This window comes from Papaver somniferum, chromosome 4, assembly GCF_003573695.1.
Source record: "Papaver somniferum cultivar HN1 chromosome 4, ASM357369v1, whole genome shotgun sequence".
NCBI lineage: Eukaryota > Viridiplantae > Streptophyta > Magnoliopsida > Ranunculales > Papaveraceae > Papaver > Papaver somniferum.
Window position 1 is genome coordinate 49,786 of NC_039361.1, and position 24,261 is coordinate 74,046.

General features: G+C 37.4%; 3 protein-coding genes across 4 annotated transcripts; 1 reads left to right on the forward strand and 2 right to left on the reverse strand.

The window, feature by feature from the left end:
- Window positions 1-279: 279 nt before the first annotated feature.
- LOC113274456 lies at window positions 280-1,139 on the reverse strand. The gene is made up of 2 exons (XM_026523839.1): window positions 545-1,139; window positions 280-356 (listed from the first exon to the last, which is right to left on the reverse strand). Exons 1-2 carry the CDS (start codon window positions 1,137-1,139, stop codon window positions 280-282), a joined length of 672 nt encoding a protein of 223 aa, XP_026379624.1.
- Window positions 1,140-4,293: 3,154 nt separating this feature from the next.
- On the forward strand, window positions 4,294-6,321 carry LOC113273395 (O-acyltransferase WSD1-like). 2 transcript variants are annotated; one of them, XM_026523126.1, is made up of 5 exons: window positions 4,294-4,394; window positions 4,887-5,138; window positions 5,230-5,619; window positions 5,743-5,880; window positions 6,070-6,316. In XM_026523126.1, the coding sequence occupies exons 1-5, from the start codon at window positions 4,332-4,334 to the stop codon at window positions 6,229-6,231; spliced, it is 1,005 nt and encodes a 334-aa protein (XP_026378911.1). In that variant the 5' UTR covers window positions 4,294-4,331; the 3' UTR covers window positions 6,232-6,316. The 2 variants fall into 2 exon arrangements, with proteins under 2 accessions (XP_026378911.1, XP_026378910.1); XM_026523125.1 differs by having other exon boundaries at window positions 4,294-5,138; window positions 6,070-6,321.
- Window positions 6,322-14,975: 8,654 nt separating this feature from the next.
- Window positions 14,976-15,849, reverse strand: LOC113273396. The gene is made up of 3 exons (XM_026523128.1): window positions 15,766-15,849; window positions 15,510-15,635; window positions 14,976-15,439 (listed from the first exon to the last, which is right to left on the reverse strand). The coding sequence occupies exons 2-3, from the start codon at window positions 15,573-15,575 to the stop codon at window positions 15,050-15,052; spliced, it is 456 nt and encodes a 151-aa protein (XP_026378913.1). The 5' UTR covers window positions 15,576-15,635; window positions 15,766-15,849; the 3' UTR covers window positions 14,976-15,049.
- Window positions 15,850-24,261: the final 8,412 nt, after the last annotated feature.

Here is a 24,261-nt window from a genome sequence, read left to right on the forward strand (position 1 = left end):
TGGGGGCGAATAACACCCTGCATTCCCATATTTTCCTCTGGTATTCGACGGCAGATGATTGAATGAAGCTAATATGAAAGATTATTATAAATGTACATATTCTTCTTGTGTCATAGTACGTCTTGTTATTATATATCAGGTTATATATCTTACGCACGTTAATATCATTTCTTCATCACTGTACCTTTTCGTCCTCTTACAAATTTACCTTTACTTTTTGCCTCAGCTATGTTCTTCGTGTTACCATGCGAAATTCTCTTGTGAGAAATTTTCTTTGTCTTATAACCGTGCGACTGTATCCACCCCTAGAATACCATGCAACAATGGTCTTCCAATCAAAGCATTGTAAGGTGATTCTACATCAACAACACAGATTACTATTTCAGATGATATGTTTTTTAAAGGAATCCGCATTGTTATCTCTCCCTTCGGTTTATTAGTTGTGCCGTTAAAACCGTATATCTTATAAGTAGAGGGAACAAACTATTCATCTCGACCACCATTGTTTTGTATGTATGGTAAAATAAGATGTCCACCGAACTACCAGGATCTATTAGTATTCTGTTAATATCCCATGTATCCGTGTCTTCCTCTTCATTAGTTTTTGCTGTTAAGTTTATTTCCAACTTTACCACTAAAGGACTTTCGTGTGGTTCTCCACCTCCAGGTACTTCTTCTGCGTTGAAGGAAATAAGTTGCTTCTGCCAATCTTTTAAGGGCGATAACTTCGCAAGATTCAATATCTCTCTTCCATCACTATCCCTCGCGTAAACTCTCCTCAAGATATTATCATGGAAGTCTTCTATGTTCTTGAACGAATGTATTATCGAATTACAGTATAGATTCTTTGCCTTGGCACCTACCTCAATCAAATAGGTATTTCTTCTTGTATTCGTACCTTGTGTGCGACCTTCTGGTGGTGGTGGAGGTAAATTCTGCAGTTGTTGTACCAAAAAGTGATCTAACTTCCCTTGATCTATCATTCGCAGTATGATTTTCTTTATGTCCCTACAATTATTTGTTGTGTGACCATGGAAGCGATGATAAGCACAAAATTCTCTACTTCTCCTCCCTGGTGGTGGCTCATTTCCCGCATTTGGTGGTGCCGGTATTTCTTCCATCAAAATTATAGCTCCCATATTTTTTCTATTGTAGCATTTAGATGTGGTATCTTTATAAGCTCCCAAACTACTTTGTGACCTCTTTGACCTTGATTAAAATATTGTTTTTGGCCTCCATATCCTTCTGGATGGTTATCAAGTCTTTGAATTTTATTATTTCCTCCACGATTATCGAATTGTTTTTCTCTTTCTCATTGTTCTTGATCTCGACTACCAATTGCTACTAGCTTTTGTTGATATTCATTTATCGCCTTCTCGTGCATTCCTTGAGATGTACTTGCGATTGTGATTGTTATCTTAGGAAGTAAACTCGCATTCCTAGATTTTATACTTGTATTTTCCACAGAATAAGATTCCATTTCTTTCTGCTTTTGTTCAAGAGCGATGTATTCTTCCTGATACTCGCGTAACTCTGTCATTGATATGGTTTCTTTAATTCTGAAAATTTGCGTGTATAGCAAATCTGTTGTGAAGAGTGCATTGATAAACGCTAATATGAGATTTCTTTCATCCACTCATCCAGTCATTTCGCTGCACATAGTTCTCCATCTTGTGGTTAAACTTCGCAGGTCTTCATTTGTTCTTCTTCGCAAACCAAATACTTGCTATATTGCCTGGTTTTAATACATTATTGCTGATGTATGCTCCTAGGAATATTGACTGTAAATGATTGAATGATCTGATTGTTCCAGTAGGTATACCTTCAAACCACTTCAAAGCTTCTCCTGACAAGCTTGCCGGAAAATACTTGCAAAGAACCGCATCATGATCCTCACATTGCAATAAAGATCGCACATAGGCTTTTATGTGATGTATTGCACAGGTTGTTCCATCAAAGATGTTGGCAAATGCTGGTAAACTGCATTTAGGAGGTATTCCCTCCAAATGTATTTGCCTTGCAAATGGTGTTTTTCCTGCTTCTTCAATTGCCTCATCCATCTTTCGCCTACCGCCCTCTCTTCTTGTTGTCACCATTTCTCTTATTTCCGCTTACTCTCTTAAGATTTTTTCATTCACTACTTGGTATTGTTGCATTGGCCTTTTTAATCTTGCTTGCATTACTCTTTTGTCATGTCTATTTTGACGAATAGCCTCCTGCATCTCTCTTTCTTCTTCATCATCTCTCCGACATCTCCGTCTTTCTCTTTCATCCTCTTCGACTTGATCATGTCGAGCCCTTAACATCTCTCTTTCTTGCCACCTAGATTCTCTCTGTTCTTCCTCATCGTCCATAATCTGGTTTGGAAGTGTGCTATTAAACTCGCGTCTTCTTACTCGATTGTCATGGTTTTTTTCACGCACAGCGTCCTGCAATTCTCGTTATTCAATTTCTTGTCTTCTTCTCATGTGCCTTTCTCGCTCATCTTCTGCATGATTTTGTACAACCACATACCTTTCAGCCCCAGCTTCACGTTCATGTTGGTCTCTTAATGTTTGTCTACCTTGTAGTATCATTTTTCCTTGTTGTGGATCATTCTGTTCACCTTGATATCGCTCACCTTGTTGTTCATGCATGTTATCTTTATTACCCTCTTGCATGTGATGACCTTCACCATGTAGCATATACCGATCATCTAATGGCGGTTGCTCTATGCGATATTCATCGCGTCGATCTTGCAGATCATCATTTTCTTGACTGTTTTCTGTAATATTATCCAAATATGTTTCTTGTCTGACATCTCTTCGACTAGATTGACTACGTCTTGATGTACTCCTACTTGATCTTGACCTTGAGCGAGTCGTACTTCTCGATCTCTGCTCCTGTAATCTTATATTGTTTTCTCTTAACTCATTATTCTGACGCATCAAATTCGCACGCTCTTAATCCTCTCGCCTTCTTTCCGCAACCAATCTCTATCGAAGTTCATTGATTGTCATATCTTCATCAGTTCCTTCTATGAGTCCTCCCTCTCCAGTCCTTTGTTCATCCTCTTCTGTTGAATCTGTTTGCGAAGTATGAACACTCACTCTATCGTACTCAATAACTTTATCTTGCACAGGTTCTCGTTGAATCGGATGATGGACTTGTTGATCTTGATTATGTCTTTCTCCCATCCTGGATGACTCTGCAAATTCACTCCTTCTTCCAGTAATTCTCCTGCTCCTTCTGATCGGTACCGGTTGTCCTGCTGCAGAATTTTGTCTTACCATTTTTGTTTTCTTGTTTTAATTAAAAGAAGAACTTCTCTCTAAAGAACTAAAAGTTTGACAATGAAGATGAAATTTCTTAAGCTATCCTTCTGAACTTTTAGGTTTAAACTTCTAAACTTTCACCACCAGGGTATATCACTCCAAGCTGATTTCTAGCGCCAAAATGTATGTTGCAGGAAATCCTACAACCACACCCTTAATGAAATCTTAATAACAATTCAAGTGATCATCTTAAAATTTATACATTCATTCAGAAAATCTTCCATATGATTACAAGACCTGAGATGAACTCTAACTTGGGAAACAAATAATCTTTCTATCTCTTCAATTCCAAGTCTAAGCTCTCAAAAAGATCTCTCTCTTTACACGGTCGCTCGGTCCCTTATATAGGGATTTTACATAGTGAATGATAGCTAACAAAGCCCCTATTTTCGTATCTCGCGTGCGTCATATTGGCCCCTTTCGCACGTACTATGCAATATCGCACAATCATCACACTTTACTCGTGATTCTTCTGACGTCATTTGATGCGTCATCTTAAGTATACTGTAAGCGATAAACTTCGCTCGTTCATCGAACCATTACTTCGTACACATAATAGACGTGCGATTATTTAGTATCTACCATAACAAACTATACCAACCAACCAGGATTTTATTGTTTTGACATTACCAATCAACTATTGAACTTGCATTTGCATATCCTGCCACGTGTTCTTAACACAAGGCCTTCTTAATACAAGTCCATATTGACGATTTCACAGGAGAAGAGTGTTTCCGCTGCCAACATGTAGCTTTAATAACTTTACACCATTCACTGCATCCCCAAGACTCATCAATATTGATTTTTGAGATCCATTAGTTTGTTTATACATATATAGAATGAAGTGGAGAGGATATAGTACCCGTCCATGTGATATAGCATGTGAACATAACTGTCTTCTTTAAAACAGCAGTGTGTCCATGTGAGCTGGTGGTACCACATTTATGACTTTCGAGAGTTTTTGTATAAATGCATCTGAATTCTATTGAATGTTTCTACGGGCCAGAAGTTACAACAATGGATAATCAGTACATAAACGAGAACAATGTTGAAAACATAGATGAAGAAACAAGTCCTCCGGTGAGTCCAATCTCTCAGAGCCTACACAGTTCAATCTTATCATTAATCATTTTCACTGTTTTTGAACTAGAGACACCGATTACTGAGTTAGAAATTGTAAGATTATTCCAGAATATGCTACCCCTAAATATTCGTCTTTCTTCAACAATGGAGAGAAATAATAAAGGTGTTTTAAGATGGAAAAAAGTCGTTACTCGAGTCGAAGATCATTTGATTGTCCCGACATTCCCTTTAGGTTTAGCAAGAGAAACCTATGATGAATACCTGAGAGAATACTTATCAAAAATTGGTTGTGTGAATTTTTCAGAAAATAAACCATTATGGGAACTTCATTTGGTCAAGTACCCTAGTTTGAATGGAGCGTGCAGTCTAATCTTTAAGGCTAGTCATGCAATTAGTGATGGTTATTCACTTGTAAGTTTGTTTTGTAATATTTTTCAAAGAGCTGATCATCCTTCACTTCCTTTTACTTTTCCGCAAATGTCGTTCAAGAAACAAGGTGATGGTAAGCGAACCGTAATAGGGATGGGGAACAAAATGTTGGGATTTATGCGTAAGTGTGTCAACACAATTTCCGATCTCATGGAGAGTTCACTGAGGGCAACATTTTTAGAAGATCGGCGATCTGCAATACGTCCAGAGGCATGGACAAATATGAAGATTGAGTTATTTAGACCTTTTGATATCTACTCGGTAACATTATCACTAAAAAGAGTCAAGCAAGTTAAAACCAAGCTTGGAGCGGTGAGTTCAATTCTTAACTTCTTTTTCTTTTTTGGTAGGTAACCTAATTCTTAATAGTTGCCCAATTTTAATGACCGATCATTTCATGCAGACTGTAAATGATGTGATCACCGGACTGCTATCGTATATTATTCACTTGTACACACTGAGGAAAACAATGGTGGATCACAATGTTGGAGATGGCTTGACGCCGGACTTTATTAATTGTGGCACATATACTAAGATGACCTTGCTGGTCATGTCCAACATGAGAGTATTTGACGGCTTTACCAACATCGAAGATATGATAAGGGCAGTCGCATGGGGCAACCGATCGCGAGCCATGTTCGCGGAGTTACCGACATTTATCAATGCTGAGAAAGTCAACCCCGTTGATTTCATTATAAAAGCAAAAGAAATAATGGACAAAAAGAAAAATTCTATGCTGTTTTACTTTATTGATAAAGTTCTAAATATTGCATTCCGGATTCAGGGTCAAAAGGTATATATGCAAACTATGCGGCCGTTTTAAGGTCCTTTCACGTTGTTAGCTTTTCATTCTTCTCATCAACTGGAAGCCATGCTAACATATTTAACCAGAAGTATATGTATTCATTATACACAGGGGATGGATGAAATGATATATTCAAGCTTTAGGAATACTAGCACATCAATATCGAGTGTAATAGGCCCAAAAGAAAAAATCGCTATCTGTAATCAGCCTGTAAATAGTGTTTACTTCTTTGTGTCAGGTATACCTCAGGTAAGTGTTATTTCAACCTCAGGTAAGTGTTATTTCAATTTTTAGTCATAAAAGATTTGTTTGATAAATATGTTGCAGGAGATTAACTACTAATCTCAAATGTAAGAGTTAGTCTTCTGATCTGGCCAACTGAGCTAAGAATTCCTAATTAGTAAAACCTATTGCTAACCTACTAAAAGTTGTTTGCAGAGCTTAACGTTTACATCAGTGAGCTGCATGGAGCAGTTGAATCTTGTGGTAAAAATGGAAAAGGGATTTATTGATTCAAAACTTTTTGGTTCTTGTATGGATGAAGCCTTTGATAATATTTTCCAAGCAGCTTTCGAAGACAACCAAGACAAAGACGACTAATGAAATTATCAAGAAGAAATCCAACTGCTGTAATTGAAAATTTGAAATGCATTGTAATAAGAACCAAATTGCATATATGCTATTTAATATTTGATACTTTTTTGTTTTTCATTTATTATATGAATATAAATTCTATCTTATAAATAAATAAATACAATATAAATTCTACAAAGTACTGCGCGGAACACATGGAGGAAATGAAGTTGAAAGGGCCGGTAAATGGCAAAGATAGCAACAACCCACCGACACAACCAAAGGATCACACATGCCCAATCCGTATATCATCATGCACTTAAACACTTCACATGAACCTTAAGAAAAGCTTTCTAGGGGCCAATATAATAGGAATGTACTACGAATTAATGCGTGGACTCGGAGTACGTACACATGGAGGAAATGAAGTTGAAATGCCCAATCCGCTGACACTACTAAATGATCACACATGCCCGATCCGTGTGGCCATGTATGCACCCCAACACCTCACATGAACCTTAAGAAATCAGCTTTATAGGGTCCGAATATAGGAGGAGTTCACTACAAATGCTTGGCTCTACAAGGTACAAATTGGTCCCTTCACAAACATCTAATAGAAAAAACAAAAGGTTACTATCGTATTGAGTACTCTATTATTTAATACATGTAATATCTGCCGGAGATCCAGTACATTATTTGCAACAATTGGTCGAGTGGTAATTTTACAAACAGGAACTTATTTATACATCTGGCCACCATCCAATGAAGTTACAAAGGTGTGAACTTAAATCAAACTCTAAAGTCTAAGTGGCTAAGTCCAACCCGATCTTCTCCATGACAACATTTTACATTATTTGAAAAGGTCTTAGATAGTTACTATCGGGAATAATTCAATTTCCTCTACCATCTCAATCAGATCATTCTTTATTTCCAACATAGACAACCAAGAAATCCTTCCGTCGAGAGAAGAAGAAGAAAAAGAAAAAGAAAACAAAAAACTACAACTATGCATTTTATATCAGTTTGATTCAAGCTTGCTATAGATGTTGTAGTCTAATTTTAGTTATACAAAACAAGCACATTCTTTTCTAAGCTTTATTCACATTTTTAAAAATTGTATCATAACATAAAGTGCTAGAAATGAAAACATAAAATTAGTTAAAAAGACCAAAATCAACAATTCCTGGGTGAAATGGACAGTTAGATTTTGATACTGTTTAAATGGACAAAAATGTAAAAATAGGCAGGATGTAACCAGTTTCATCGAGTTCATTTTCAAATATTTTTTCTTATTTTTAATTTACACGGGATGTATCCAGTTTCATCCTTGCTATTTTTTAAATTTAAGCTAGGATGAATCTAGTTTCATCCTTGCTATTTTTTTTTTGCCATTTCACCCAAACTATTTTCTACTCGTCCATTTGAACCGTGATTTAAAAATATTTGGACAAATGACCCATTTTCCGAAATGAAAAGCAGTAACATGTTAGTTTAGTCGTGTTACTGTCAGGTTTGTTCCATGATGCAGCAGGAATCAAGAGACATGAAGTTTTATCCAAACAAATTATACATCAAACATTGACCTACAACTAATTAAGGAAGCAAAATAAACATGTTGTGTGGGTTTCGACTAAGAGGATTAGAGGTTTCCATTTAGCATTTGATTCTCCTTTTCCCACCTTGTCTGGCTCGAGTTTAAAAAAAGACGATGCAGCAGATCCGTCACACTCCTATGACATATGGGAGGATATCCCACCGTTGAGCCAAGAGGTCATTTGCAGATGCATTTCTTCTTCTTTTTTTGGTCGTCAAAGAATGAGAATTCATTAAGGAATAGCTCAACTCGGAGAACGGACTAAACAACTAAAACTCACAGAGCAAAAAGAAAGAAGGGTTAAGTGGAAAAATGCCCCAAAATGGACCTTAAGGTTTTGTAAATGCCCCGTAAAAGATTAAAATGCCCCATTCCCTTAGTTTTGGTGCATTTTCATCAAAATTGGGCATCTTGACCGGTCAACGGAGTTTTGAAATTCCATTTTTATCCTTCTTAATCAAAACATCTCAATCCGCCACTACCACCGCCACCACCAAACTAACAACCACCAACCACCATCGCTGCCACCACCACCACCACTGCCACCACTATCACCACCATCCCCACCACCACCACCACCACTACCACTAGAACAACCACCACCAACACCACCGCCACCGCCTCCACCACCACCACCACTACCACCGCCACCGCCAACATCACCGCCAGCACCACTGCCACTATCACCATCGCTGCCACCACCACTACCACCACCGCCACCACCATCGTCGCCACCACCGCCGCCACTATCACCATCGCTGCCACCACCAATACTACCGCACCACCACCACCTGAATCCTAAATCATGAACCCCAAACCCTGAACCCTGAATTTTAAACGCTGAACCCTGAATTATGAACAATGTACCCTGAAGGGAAATTTCGACTACTTAACTCTCTCTAACGGAAAATCTAACGGAATGGGGCATTTTAATCTTTTCCCTAACGTCTGGGCACTTAACTCTCTCTAACGGAAAATATTGGTTACTCTTTTAAGCATACTTCAAAGTTCATGATGGTTTCTGTGAGTTGAATGCGTGACTGTGCCGCCTTGTAATGCGGTGAGGCCTTGGGTATCAAAGCTCCACGCAGCTTCTCGCGCCTCTATTCAACTTACTTTGACTCGGATTGATTCCAGATGGGTTTGCTTAAATTGTAACGAATTCCCTTTCGAAGGATTAGAAGATGGTCTAGAAAAAATCTAAGTGGAGCCATCATGATTTTTGTTTGCTAGATAAATTAGGCTTGTTGTGGTCGAGTCAGCCTTCTTTGTATTTGTTTAGAATTCCCTTGCAGTTAGGATGTCGAACTGGTATTATAATATCCAATATAATGAGTATCCGACTGAGCAGTATGAACATTAGTCCTATTATGACCAGAGTGTGAATAGTGGTTGGGAACGCCATCCTTTTGAAGGATATGGGTCATACCATGGTGAGCCAAATTACTATCCACATGCATACCAGTCATGCGAGCAAGATTCTTATAATTCCTCTCCTCTAGATGAAGCACGTAAGATACTTGAGTCAACCCATAAGTTACTTGAGTCGACACATAAGTTAGCGGACACAGATGACTTAGTTATGGAAGAAATAACTTTAACGGTAAGTGAACCTTCTTTAGAAGATAACCTCAGGAAGTTAGCTGAGTCAACATGTAAGTTAACTGAGTCAACACGTGAGTTTGCTGAGTTAACACGTATGCATAAATTAGAGACGGAAGAAAGAACTGCTCGAATTACTCATGATTGCCAATATATTCTTTCCTATGTCACCCGTGAAAATGAAGATAATTTTTATAATAATGAATATGAAGAGGTTAGAATTGGTGACACAACTTGTTTAGATGAGGTTCGATGATTTTCATGTTATAATAATGATGACTATGATGAGGATAGTATTGATGAAGAACATGAAATATGTAGGCATAGTGATCAGGAATTTTTTACTCCAATTCATCTTTATAATGATAGTGTTGTTTCTAGTTCAAATCCAAATAATTTTAATAATTATTCACCTATTCAAAAGGATGACGATTTGACTAGAGATACCACCGTTTTAGGCGATGCAGTTCATGATCCTTTTAGCCTGCAGTGTGTTGGATAATCCATTATTTGATGTGCCTATCAGTGAATCAGAGGAAATTATTATGATTAACACCTTAGTTAATGAGCCTTTACTAGAAAATTCCTCTGATAATCCTTTATATGATTGTGATGATGGTTTAGAGGAAAGAGTTTACCCTGAGAATACTATTTTAGAATCTAGCGATTTAGAAACACTAGTCTTAGAAGATGATAAAATCGTAGAAATGAGTGAGGATGAACCCAACTTAGAAGAATCAATTGACCATTTCCAGGAATCTGATGACCTAGAAATTAGGGAAGTTGTGACTAGTCTTTTTAGAGACACAGAAAACTCTAAGTTTGGGGGTGATTATCATTCTCCATGTGGTTTAACTCTTAGAAAGTTCCCTCGTGTAGGACTTGACATTTATGCCTCAACCATCTTACAATATTATCTTCAACCAATTGTGGGAACATATGATTTTCAGATGTGTCGGTTATTAAGTTTTGAGACTAAACCTAATTACTTTAGGATATTAGGGTCGACACATTTTCTTAAGGAAAACCACCACTTTCATCGTGGTCAATTGTGTGAGTCAAACCTGATTGACTTTAAGGATCCGCAGTTTTTAGGTTATTATTACATACTTCGAAGTTTTTATTTGAGTTTTTCCATACTCTAATACCTGAACCGGATCTTTGCTTTGAGGAAATCCAACCGATGAAAACCTTTTATTTAGACCCTTTTATAGAGCCTGAACCTGAACCACAACTAGATGTAGTTGTCTTAATCAAGGGTATGTTCGGTATCTTCTTGGTCTGTTGCAGTTTCCTCTTCTTGTGGGTAATACTTTTTGATCCAGATGACCCAAAATTATTCTGGCTGCTGCTATATGATTCTACGAGGTGACTAATTCTTCCAATGTCTGGCTGAAGACTTTAAACTTAGCACTTCTTGGGAGGTAACCCATTTTCATGCGACACGGAAATATTCTTCCTTATTTCTTTTCCCTCAAGTGGTAATAGTTTCTCCTTGTTAATGTTTTTAATTTTATCTTTAGAACATTGAGGACAATGTTATATTTAAGTTTGGGGGTGGGGAAGAAACTTCTTTTTAGTTGCAATAAATAAACTCCAGAGCCTAGAAATTTATGTTTATTAAGGATGGCACTAACCAGTCTAAGTGAATGGAAGCATTTTGGTTGTAGGAGTTGAGGAACCAATCTGATTAGATGGATACATCTAAAGAGTCTATTCATAAAAGCACAGAGCTCAGTTGTTAGAAAAACAAAACATGGTAGTTTCGCCATATCCTCGTGATGGAAACATCGAAAGAATCCTGATCACTTCTTTTTATTTCTTCTTTTTACCATTGCTAGGGTGAAATAGAGTGACTAAGATAAAAAAAAAATTGAGACAGACCACCAGACCAACCGGAATAAATACAATAAAGTCGACCATTGGTACCCTTGTATATGTCAACTGAGTTGACCTAGAGTTAGGATTATCGACCATTGGTTCCCTTGTATATTCCAGTGTGTTGATATTAGTCCAGACCAGTATCTCAGTCCATTAGGATAGGTTCACCTTAGTCAACATCATCCATGTTTTTCTCTACATCCATCTTCTTAATCTATCCATGTGATTGGTTGACTCCGGTTTATGATGTCCATAAACTATCTGAGTAGAGCTTTGTCACTTTATATAATGAATTTTAGTATGCTCGAGTGCAAACTCGTGTACAACAATTGGAATTTCGCATCAGGGTACTTCCTCCTGTAGTCAATAAGTACACCAACCAAGGAGATTCTTTAGTGCCTTCTAAGGTTCTGCGTAGATAACTAGGGTCTGGAGTTCAAGGTTTTGTGGGTACACCTCTGGTAAACCCTCCCGAGACTATAACTCGGTCACTAGGGCCACCTAGTGAGTTTGAATTTTCTTTTCTAGAATAAATTTGCTCGAGGACTAGCAAATAATAAGTTTGGGGGTATTTGATAGACATATTTTTGTATCTAATTTGATCTCAATACTATTTATTGTTGGCACTCGATTTTGTACTAATTTTGATATTTTATGTGTTTGTGGGCATTTTTGGGAATAAAACATTTTTCAAAAAATCAGGTCGAAAAGTTTTCTAAAGCACCCGGAGGAACGTGTTATTCGGACTCTCTATTTCGGATAAGGGGAACCTCAGATGATAAGGGGTACCCATTTGATATTCGCACACAAGCAGCTTGTTAAGGAGAGACCTTTTCTTCCCCATTTGAATTCGAAATTGGCGGGAAAAATGTGTTTGAAACTGCCAGAACTAGGGTTCGAGTTTTGGAAGCTTTCTAGTGAGACTAAATCGCTGTCTTTAATTGGGTATCTTCCAGTGGGATTAACAGGCATGAAATGGTTGTTCGATCTGATTAAAATTGGATGGATAATTGGGAGTTGATCGAGTTCACGGTTATGGCGGGAAAGAACTGCGGGATTTTCTGTTTTGGTTTTGGGAAGTTGTTGGTCGGATTTGGACACAGGATTGGATCAGTATCAACTTGTTTGACCAAGACAGGCTTGGTAATGGGCATGGTTTCGAAGAAAAATGAGATGAGTCATGCATTGAAGAAAACAGAGGAATACTCAGCGTTGGTTAGATATTCACGGGATTACGTGTGGAGACCGAGTTTTACTCCAACGGAGGTTTGTTTTCAACTTGCTGGTGCATCGAGATACCGTGCAGGCATGTGGAAGAGTAAAACAAAGAAGAAAATATTCCCGAGTTATGGTTTGACAGCGAGAAGATTGGAGAGTTATTACGAAGTTATTCTTGCTTTTGTCGAGTATAAAAGGGCATGTGGGATCATATACAAGGTTATGGAGAGTTAGGGTTTACAACAGAGAGCAACAGAGTGATCAAATCACGAGTTGCAGAGAGAAGTTTCTGCTGCTGCAGAGAAGATGAACATGGAGAACATTTGCTGTTAAGGACAGTCGTATCTAGGGTCGTATATTTCAAGTCTGTAACAGTCCATCAGTAACGTATATTTCAGTTCGCAACGCCCGTTCTGTACAGCGAGTCTGTAACGCTGATAAAGCGTTGCAAACTAGCTTCTTTGATTATTTTCTTCATTTTCTCCTTGTAAACACCTTTTTAAGCAATGAAAAATTCCTTTGAGTGTGTTTTCACCATGCGGAGCTAGACCCCATCACTGGGACAACGGAGGAAGCAACTTCTCATGATTGTGGTAAATGAATTAATTCTTTTATTGACTTTTTGCATGGATTTAATTGCTTTATGATTTCTATTAATTATTTGTTATTTTATTGTTAGATGTCGCATGCTTAGTTCTAAATACTTTAGATGCGTCATGCTTTTAACTTACAAATAATATTTTACGAAATCTATTTTTGGCAAAGAACTAGAGTCACAACTTCTTTTGTTTGAGCTATATTGTCTAGAGTTGATGACTGAACCACAACAATATGAAAAGTAGTGGAATCCCGCGTCTCAGCGTCTCTTCATCTTGTGACAAATTGTGTATATATATATTTCCTTATTTTCTTTATTAAATCTTTAAACAAATTCTCAACAAATCTGAGTGAACGAATCATCTTACTACAACATCATTGAAAAATACCATCAATACCATCCAGAGCTTCACCATATCAACGACCATTACATACAAAAGACCCATCGGGCATACAAGATAGAACCATGTAAACCACGCTTGGGGACTGAGGCTCAGCATGAAGTTCCTTCACCGTCAGTCAAGGACTTCTTCTACACGATAGAGATGGTCAATCAAGAAGCATGGAATTCACAAAAGTAAATCAAACTGAAGAGGAAGCCACTTCAACGCTCCCTCCAGCAGAAGCTACTTCAATGGTCTATTCAAGAGCCACCTCAACGCTCTCTCCGAGACCCACGTTCGCTTCAGAATCCTGCTTCAATGCTCTCTCCAGGAGCCACCTCCACATTTGCTTCAGAAGATGCTTCAATGGTCTATTCAAGAGCCGCATCAACGCTCTCTCCGGGACCCACGTTCGCTTCAGAATCCTGCTTCAACACTCTCTCCAGGAGCCGGTTCAACGTTCGCACCAGAAGCCACTTTCACTACAAAAAAAACCCTGTTTAGTGAGTAATTATATTGTTACGAAAGCCTTTTCTTTTTTCCCTAAAAATTTTTTGTGATGGAAAAAAATTTGTCCCCTTATGGTCGGTAAATCCCCGTCAGGAAAAGCATTCGCCAACTAAAAAGTCAGTCCATCACAGAAAACAATTTTAACGGTAAATATTTTTTTATCACCGAAAATAGACTTTAGTGATTGAATTAAATTCTCGTTAAAAAATAGTTTACCGACAAACTAATTTATCATAAAAACAGTTTTTTAACGAGTATAAAGATTATCGCAGATATGGTTTCAACAACAAATATATTTGTCTGGAAAAGAATTTTTCAGTGACCAAGAAAAATATCACAGAATCTACTTCTACTTTTAATAAGAAAAATATTTTGTAACCTAAACAATCTTTAATGAGAAAATATTGTGACTAAAAAAATAATCACAGAATCTACTTTTAATAAGGAAAATAATTTGTTACCTAAACAATCTTTAATGAAAAAATATAGTGACCAAAAAAAAATAATCACATAATCTATTTTTAATAAGAAAAATATTTTCTTATATAAACAATCTTTAATGAGAAAATATAGTGACCAAAAAAATTATCACAGATTCTATTTTTAATAAAGAAAATATTTTCTTACCTAAACAATAATGAGAAAATATTTTATTACCAAAAACAAATTTAGTGCCAAATACCTTGTTTCTAAAAATAAGATTAAATGGTGAAAACTTCTCACCAAAGATAGTTTACAAAGCCATAATGGTTATTTTTAAAAGAATCAGTTATTGGCCATAATTTATAAGTGAATACAATAACTAAGAACATATGATAAAACATACTTCGAAAAATAATAAAAAATAATTAGACAAGTAATAAAAACTTGATACTTATATTATAAAATAAAAGTTACAGCAGACAACCAAACTTAACACGATAGACAAAATTCAGCATAAGACAAACTTACATAAAATAGACTTTCAAACCTGATAAAATACGAAACAACCTTAAATAAAACAAACTACATTCCATACGATGAACTTGCAACCTAAAACAAACTTCATCTGGACCTTTCATTAATTGTGCTCCTGTGGTGGAATGGGAAGGTTATTAAGCATAGCCGGAGCAAAACCGAGTCGACTAAACATAAAACCGAGTCGACTAAACATATATTCCTTGAACGCAGCATTGTCATCCTTCATTTTCTGATTCTCATCTTTCATTTCCTTGATTTCATCTTGATATTTCAAAATCTGGTCCTCCTGGCTTTTAATCTTTTCATTTAATGTCTCAATCAAATCACGAAACTCATTCACCACTCCATTAGAAGATGAAGCCGAAGAACCACGTTGTCTTTTGTATCTTTTAGCACCAATCACTTCATTAAAAATATCTAACTCTTCATGTGGTTGAGATCCCTCTGCAATTCCTTGTTGAACTTGTTGATACAGCTCAAGCATCTTCTCCTGTATGCATATGTACACATATTAATCAAGCCAAAATAACACAATTAAAATCAATTTCATAATAACATACATGTCTTATTTGGGCTTCCTTACTTATCCACTGCACCTCGTTTTCATCATCGGAATTTTTTACCATACGAGTATGGGTATCATGGAAAGTTTGAATGTAGACAAGTTGAACTTCTTGGGCCTTTTTCTGCTTGATCAAAATTAAAAACCAAAGTAACCATTGCATCAATACTTAGCATCACTTTAAATCAACAAACAAAGAAAGAAAAAAAACATTAAGAACGTATAATTTGTGTAATTAAAAGAACTATACATACCAATTCTCAGTGGACAATGAATGGAAGCGACCCTCCACAGTGATTATAGGGAACTTATGCCCTATTATTAGATCCAGCACGCGATCGTTTCTGCAATTAGAACATTAAGTAAGCAATATAAAATACATAATAATAAACTGAAGTACATATAATCATCATGTATACCTGAACCGTTTCAGAAGAGAACCAATCACACAAATAGTTCCAGCTGTCTTGGGATACATTTCTAGGCGGATTCAGGAGCGCTTCTTCAATTGTCCCGAAACCCTTAAAATGTTTAACCATATTGTCATTCAAATATTTTCTAATGAAAGGCACAGTAGTATCAACAACGAACTTTTCCTACATCAATTTTGAAAACATAACTTGTTTAATTGAAAGCTTTATAGTATGTAACTTTGAAATTTCCCTTTGGAATTTATTAACATGTTAACAAATCTTAATTCGTTCGATTAAAGCAGATCGATAATGCTCAGGAATTTTCGTCCAGGATTGGTGTTGAAGAGGAGCTAAACCACGTACAATAATTCCACATTCAGATGACAACTTGGGAGCATTGGGACAAATAGGTGCCTTTTCAATTTAAGAAAAAACCACAGGAAGCTTATTTCCATTATTCATAGCCATAGTTCTCGATACCTCAATCCCCCGGGTTAACCCACGCACATTTCTTCTCCCTATGATACAATCACAAGAAAACATCTTATAACTTTTCCAATAAAGTTCAAAGAAAATAAGATAAGAAAACATTGATTGTCATACTCATACCAGCAGGAGGTGATTGTCCAGGAACAACACGACGAGCAATGCCAGTAGCCATAACGAGTCTAGCAGATATTCAAATAACAAATAATATCAGAATTTAATGAAAGCAAATAATCTCTGCGAGACGGAGCAACAAGAGTGAAATCTAAAAACCAAACCAATTTAATATGAAAAGAATCAAGGAATATGACTTGCAGTAAGAAAAGAAATATATGTAGCAAATGACTCTTTCTGAATCTGAATTTTTCTGATAGAGACTAGCAGTTTCGGATCTATAAATAAGTACCTTATGCCTGAATAACTGCAACACCAAGCGGGAAAAATCTCGCGCCAATTCTTTTAGATTTTTCATTTCAACTGAAAGCTTAGTGGGAGCGATTTTTCCTCCCATGATAAATAATTATAACTGAATTGCAAACTTTTTGAAAAGCATTATGATTCTCGATTTTTCACCTATGCTTGCAGATTTATATGTTTTAGGTGTTAGGTGTATAAGATGTTTTGGTCTGCTGCTAGTTTGAAGGAGAATACTATAGTTGCAGAAGATGAGGTATTTTGAGAGAGAAATGAAATAAAGATTATCATTTTTCCTCGGGCTCTAAATATAGATTACATCGCCTACGCGTTGCAAGCATGCAAAATAAAATCATGCCAGCTATTTAAAGAATATTTTTGCATGCAAAATAAAATCATGCCAGCTATTTAAAGAATATTTTTTCTTATATCCGTATATATCGAATTGAAGATGAAATCGAAAAATATCTCAATCTTATTTATTGACATTCTCTTTCTTCTAACTATCGTGTGACCTGATTGGTGTATATTTATTCTCTACGGAAAATGGGTCATTTGTCCAAATATTTTTAAATCACAGTTCAAATGAACAAGTAAAAAATAGTTTGGGTGAAATGGAAAAAAAGAATAGTAAGGATGAAACTGTTTTCATCCTGCTTAAATTTAAAAAATAGCAAGGATGAAACTGGATACATCCTGTGTAAATTAAAAATAAGAAAAAATATTTGAAAATGGGCACGATGAAACTGGTTACATCCTGCTTATTTTTACATTTTTTTCCATTTAAACAATGTCAAAATCTAACATTCCATTTCACCCAGAAATTGTTGATTTTGGTCTTTTTAACCAATTTTATGTATTCTCTATCCTTATTTATGAGGAACAAATGGATGTATTATTTATTCTTTTATCATAATTGCTTAGTTTTTTTACCAAAGATATTTTTTTTTTGAAAAGATTGACCAAAGATATACCGATGGGGCTGTATTTATTGTGTACCAGCCTTTGAATATTCGATTACGACTAGAAATCATACCATTATTACAATCTAATATTCAAAAGATTTTCTTTCCTCAGTTAACTTCAACAGCATGCTCCCTATATAATATTTACCTTAACCATAAGTGATTATTTTCATCAAAAATATTATACCGACATTGGATATTCTATATCAAGAAAGTGACTTCATTTTAATCGACACTTCTTGCAAGTTTATAAAAATTTGATTTCTTGGTTTTAGCATTAGACGACGATTTAGGGTGCAGATTTTCACTTATCCACAAAAGTCCTAGCTATTTAGTTTAAGGTAAATAAAATCTCTGGCTTAAAGTTACGAAGGCCCACTTATTTCTTGATAGGGGTTATTTTGTTTTCACCAAAACAAGAATCTCAGATGTTAGAATAAGAGTGAAAATAATTTCAGATGTTAAAACAAGAGTATAAATAGATGTACACGGATGCAAAATATTCATTGGCTAATGACAAAACGTTATTCAGAATTTAGGTTTAATGGTTTGGTTTTCTATTTGTATGTGGTTTTGTTGTAGTTTTCCAAGGTTATTATTCCTTTATCTAAAGAGCTACCAGGTGTTTCCTAATGGATAAATAATACGAAAAAAGTCATATAGATTATTTAAATCGCTTCGGTGCCAATTCATTTCTGGCAACACGTGATTTGTTTTGACAGGTAAAACCGGCTAATATCCGTACTTATCAAATTTAAGTTTCATACGATTGATTAATTTTCATACGAGTGAATATGGACGTCTCTCTTATTATCTTATATAAAAGAATGTGAAATGAGAAATGGTCATGAGAATACGGTCAAATACTTGTGAAATGCACAAATATTATATGTTGGAGAGGTTGCTGAGCTACCAAGAAAAAAAAAAATCGACACTCCCCTATCAATCCAATTAAGAAAAAAGGTGCGGAAATGCTAGCTAGGTAAATTCCTAAAATTTTCTTTATAAAACACCGATTAATTTATCCGAGAAACAAGATGGCGGGTATAGATTCTTATAAATTTCCTAGTTAACCATATTTCTTAATTTATTTACCAATATCCTAATTTAAAGATATTTGGAATTTAGCTACATTTCTTAATCATCGACAAAATTTGACTTCGTCATCCAAAATTAAATTTGCGAGAAATAAACGATGTCATTAAAAAGCTGTTTAGCGATAAATAACTTAGTTTGTCACAACAATAATTTTCTATGACATACATTTGTTGTCATCACTAACTGTATTATTTTGTGGCAAACACGAATCATCACAGAAAAACGATATTGGTGACAGAAGATATTTTAGTTCCAGAATGTATTGCTAGTGACAACCTATTTTGTGTAGCGAAAAAAAGCCAGCGGCAAAAATCGACTTCGTCACTCAAAATTAATTTTGCGAGAAATAAGTGATGTCATTAAAAGAATATCTAACGACAAACAATTTAGTTTCTCACAAAAAATAATATTCTATGACGAATTATCATGGTTATCGCTAATTGTGATTTTTTGTGGTGAACATAAATAATCACTAAAAAAATTATCTGTGAGAAAGAATTATTTAGTCCCTGATTTTGATTTTAGTGACAAGCTTAGCGATAATCATAAGTGTTTATCGCAAATAAATTTTTATAGTGGTGAACTTTTTTTTGTCGCAAACAACGACTTTTGGTGGCAAATTTAAATTGTGGTAGAAAATACTGTCACTAAATCCTTAATATTTTATAGTGTTTAACATCCTCTCGAGCGGTTTCAACACGCAAGCTACATCAATAATCTGCGCTTTGGTCAAGTTATCTTTGATGTACTCATTGCTCAACATACGTATCATCCATCCTTCATAAGGGCCCAGCGGAGCATGAAAAACCTTGAAGTCAATAGGAGAAGGGTTATCTTGTGGAACGGATATTTTCAGATAGTTGAAAGGGCGTGGTGAATAACTCATCATCTATGTTCGGCATATCTTTGAAGATGTCAACACTCCCTGACTTGGCATCAGCATTATCCCCAGAAGACATCTTAGCAGGACCCCTTTTGTTCATCCTACAATAAAATAAAAGCGGGGGATTCAGTACTTGTATGAAAACGCATGGGATTTGTAGTCACGCATGACAGGACGTACATTCACGTTAAAATACACCAGGCTGGGCATATCAAACAAGGATGGTATTGGGCCACGTCAGCAAACGAGGCCGGTGTTAGTCAAGTCCGCAAAGCCGGTGTTGGTCGAGATCGCAAGGCTAATATCCCGTCACGCAAGTAGGACGGTATTGGGTCACGTCAGGCCGGTATTGGTCAAGGCTGATCAAGGTCACAAGGATGGTACTGGTCCACGTCAGCAAACAAGCCTGGTATTGAGCCACGTTAGTAAACAAAGCCGGTGTTGGTCAAGTCCACGAAGCCGGTGTTGATCAAGGTCACAAGGCCGGTGTCGATCGAAACAGCGATTTCCGTCAGCAAGGTCGGGGTTCGTCAAATCAGCAAGGCCGGTGTTGGTCAAGGGGCAAGTCTGGTGTTGGGGTGAGGCAACAGGTATGGTGTTTGTTCGAAGCAGGCACAACCGGCCCCAAGCAAATCCGGCATGCGACGGGTCCCACTTGATCAGGCACAGCCAACCCCAGATTGGTCGAAGCAGGCACAACCGTCTCCAAGCAAAGCAGGCACGTGACGGGTCCCACGTTCGAGCAAGGCATGCATAACAAGCCCACGTTCGAGCAAGGAAGGCATAACAAGCCCACGTTCGAGCAAGGAAGGCATAACAAGCCCACGTTCGAGCAAGCAGGCGCATAATGAGTCCCACGATCGAGCGAAGCAGGCGCAACAGTCCGTTGAGCAGGCACATCAGCCTCACGCTCGAGCGGAGCAATCACGAAGCAGGCTCTCGACCGAAGCAGGCATATCAAGGTCGATCGAAGCAGGCAAGACCGACATCATGCCAGGGGAACGCTCTCCTGGACGCCTCTTGAACATGACATGCTCCAAGGACAGGCCGACTCATCTCTCCTGGAGCATCTAATAGTGTAACCATTATGTGCTAGGAAGGGGACTTAATGTTGATGGTGGATTTTCATGCTCTTATACCCTGTGAATTTATAGCGTTATCAATTAATACATGAGTAGCCTTGTATTTCCTGTTCCGCTGAACTCTCATTATTAGTGCGACATGACGACTGAGTGTTGCTCTCAGCAGAGTAACATGAATCTTAAAACGTTGATAATGAGGTATTCACGAAATACTCGTATAGGCCACATCTCTCGGTGTGTTATAATAGCCCGATTAAACATATTTGAATTTGGACTGCCCATATCAGTCTCAGAAACAATCACGGCCACGCAAGTCGGCCGCATGATTTAACCAGCCTAAACGATCCTCAGCAGGAGCAGGCTACCACCTTATTGACCACCAGCGGGCCCACTTACGCCCTGGTTGGTCGAATATCTACCATGCCACCCAAACTACCACTGAACACCAACCTGAAGTTGGATGTCCAGGCTGGTATGGAGCGGCTTGGAGGAGACGTGCGAACAAGGACGCCTATGGCAGTCTCAAAATCGTCACTGCAGTCCAACATCACCAGCATGGTTGGACGGCATAGATCGTCCCGTGACCAGATAAACAAGCGTGTATTGCACACCGGCGGGTCCCCCTTCACGCCTGCATAATCGATCCTCCCCTGACCTAGCCACATAACCATGTACGGTTGCCTGAAGTTGGGACGGCGTGAAAGCTTAAAGGGTCGCAGGAAATTCCACTAAAGGTCCCAAATTGATCACGAACATCCAACTTCACCGGCATGATTGGATGGCTTAGATCGGACCCATATCCACCAGGCAGGTATTGGCGTGTTCACCACCGGCCCAACATGGGCCCCACATGGTCAGCCTCCCCCAAAAAAAGCGTGGCTTGCAATTTTTCCATCCAAAGCAGCGTGGACGTGAAACCATAATTAGGGTTTGTGGCATATGACATATGTCGCAAATCAGTTTCAACCATCCATCTTCGCAGGCATAGATGGAGGGTGTAGATGTAGATTCAAAGGGCCCAGAGCATGTAAACATATCACCGTGGTCCCGTCTACATACATGACTAATCGGTCAAGACCAACTATGGTTGGTCGTCTCGATTCGTGCGCCCAAACTAGGCACGGCCACGCGTTTTGAACTGCAAATCGATCTCGACCACTCAACTTTGACGGACAAATTGAGTGGCTTACATCATATCTTCACGGGACAGTAATGTACAGACGTGTACACTGGCCTGCCGACTGCACGCCTGACTGATCGGCCAAGACCGATAATGGTTGGTCGTCTCGAAACGGGCACCCAAAGTAGGCACGACGTGCGGTCTTCAATTCCTTTGTGGCATGGGATTTCTGTCGCAAATCAATCTCAACCGCTCATCTTTGCCAGACAAATTGAGTGGCTTAGATCGCATCTCCATAGGATAGTGAGGTACAAACACCTACACAAGCATGTCTTCTACACGCATGACCAATCGGACCTGTCAAAAACGTGTTCCATGCTTGAATTCGACCAAGCTAAAGGTTGGTGTTCGAGCACTGATAAGCACGTATATGCTACATTTTGTACCCATATTTATATTAGTTAGGACTCGATATTTTTGCTAATATACTATTTTAATGCTTTTGTAGAAAGTATAAGTAAATCCAATCATCCAAGAATAAATGGCGAAATGTGAAGCTAAAACAGTGCTTGCCAAAAAAAAAACCCAGCAAGGTTACTCGAGACACCAAAGCCAGACAAAGAAAGGATGATACACAAGGGGGACGGTCTAATTGAAAACAAGGAGGTCAAGCACGTGCACATGCATTCCCCTGAATCATGGTTTTGTGGGGCTCAGAAGAACAGTCGTGTGTTTTTCATGCAAGAAGAAAACATTATAGGGGTTACTATGCCATGTGTCGTTGCATATATGCATAGTTTTGGGAAGTTGGAAAGGAAAGCCTGTTAGGTAGTGGAATATTGGAACAAATAAATGGGTCCACGTGAATATATATCTTGTTGGAGGGAGAAAAATGAATTAAAAAGATTTTGCTTTCCCACCAGTGGGATTCTTTTTAAGTCTACCAAATATGCATGCAAGCAAAATGAAGAAGAATATATATATGGGGAGATCACATAAATGACCACCATGCAAGTTTCAATTAAGGCTAATTAAGAGAATGAAGACACAACTTTATTTGGTATATATTTTCTGTTTTGTGAAGAAGAAAGAGGGGGGTTCTGAGGCCGGTTTTGGGAGACGAATAGAAGGGAGGCGGCTACAGAGCCGTGAAGGAGAGACGGAGAAGGGTTTGCATTCTTCAGTTTTTACAATTCCATTTCGATTATCTAGTGAATAGCTAATATATTTATTTATGGCTTTTGAGAAAGCGATGACTTGCTAATTATTTTGTAACTAGGGTTTTTATGGTTGAAACTACATGGGTATTAGGCCATTTTTGATTGATTGGTTTATATAGCAACAAACCATTTTGAATTGAATAAATAATTCCATGATTTTATATATTAATTTAATGATAATATGAGTTTTTGCTTCACCGGTTTCGTATAACCTTTGTGCATAATTGTTAGGATCGAAAATATATTTGTCTACTTATTTGATATTTCATGCCTGGGTTAAATCCTTTGATGGGGTATGCTTAGAATATCCTGGTATTATTTGAGAACCTGTATTTAGTTTCTTATAAATTTCTCACTATTTGATGGTGCATGCTTTGGTTTAGTTTTTTAATGTGCCATGCTTAGGGCGTCCCAGTGATATTTGCGACTCTAATATATATAATAGGTGATGTCAATAGAACGAAAAATAAATAATTCATGAATTATGTTTCATTTCAGTATTTGAATAGAAATAGTGGTGGATACATTAAACCCTGGTTACCAACTCTCCCATTTGATTCGTTTTGTTACTTGAGTTTATTCTTCTCATTGTCTTTATTCTTTCAAAAATCCAAAAACATCTTTATTTGTTAGTCCATTAGAGATATTGATTACGTATTTCCACCGCTACTCGTGGGAACGACCTGTACTTGCCATTGTTCTACTAGTTAGACACCGTGCAATTGCGGTTTATATAAATAGGTATCTCCGGATCCTATCAATTTTTGGCGCCGCTGCCGGGGAGCGGTTGTGGAATATGGTAATTAGTATTTCTTTTATTTTGTAAATTCTTAGGTGTTTATTTGTTTTTATTTTTTTCTACAGTATTTTTATTTTTTAGGATTTCTTTTTCCATTTGACTTGTTTTGTGCTTCAGAATTTTATTTCAGGAGCCTTTTTGAGAACGATGAATGCTTTGCGCGAAACGTCGTCTATGACGCTTGGTGAATACATGTATGGGTCACGGTATAAGGAAGTTCTTGCTTATAATCGTCTCAGATATGGAACTTGGAATCCACGTAATTTCTCT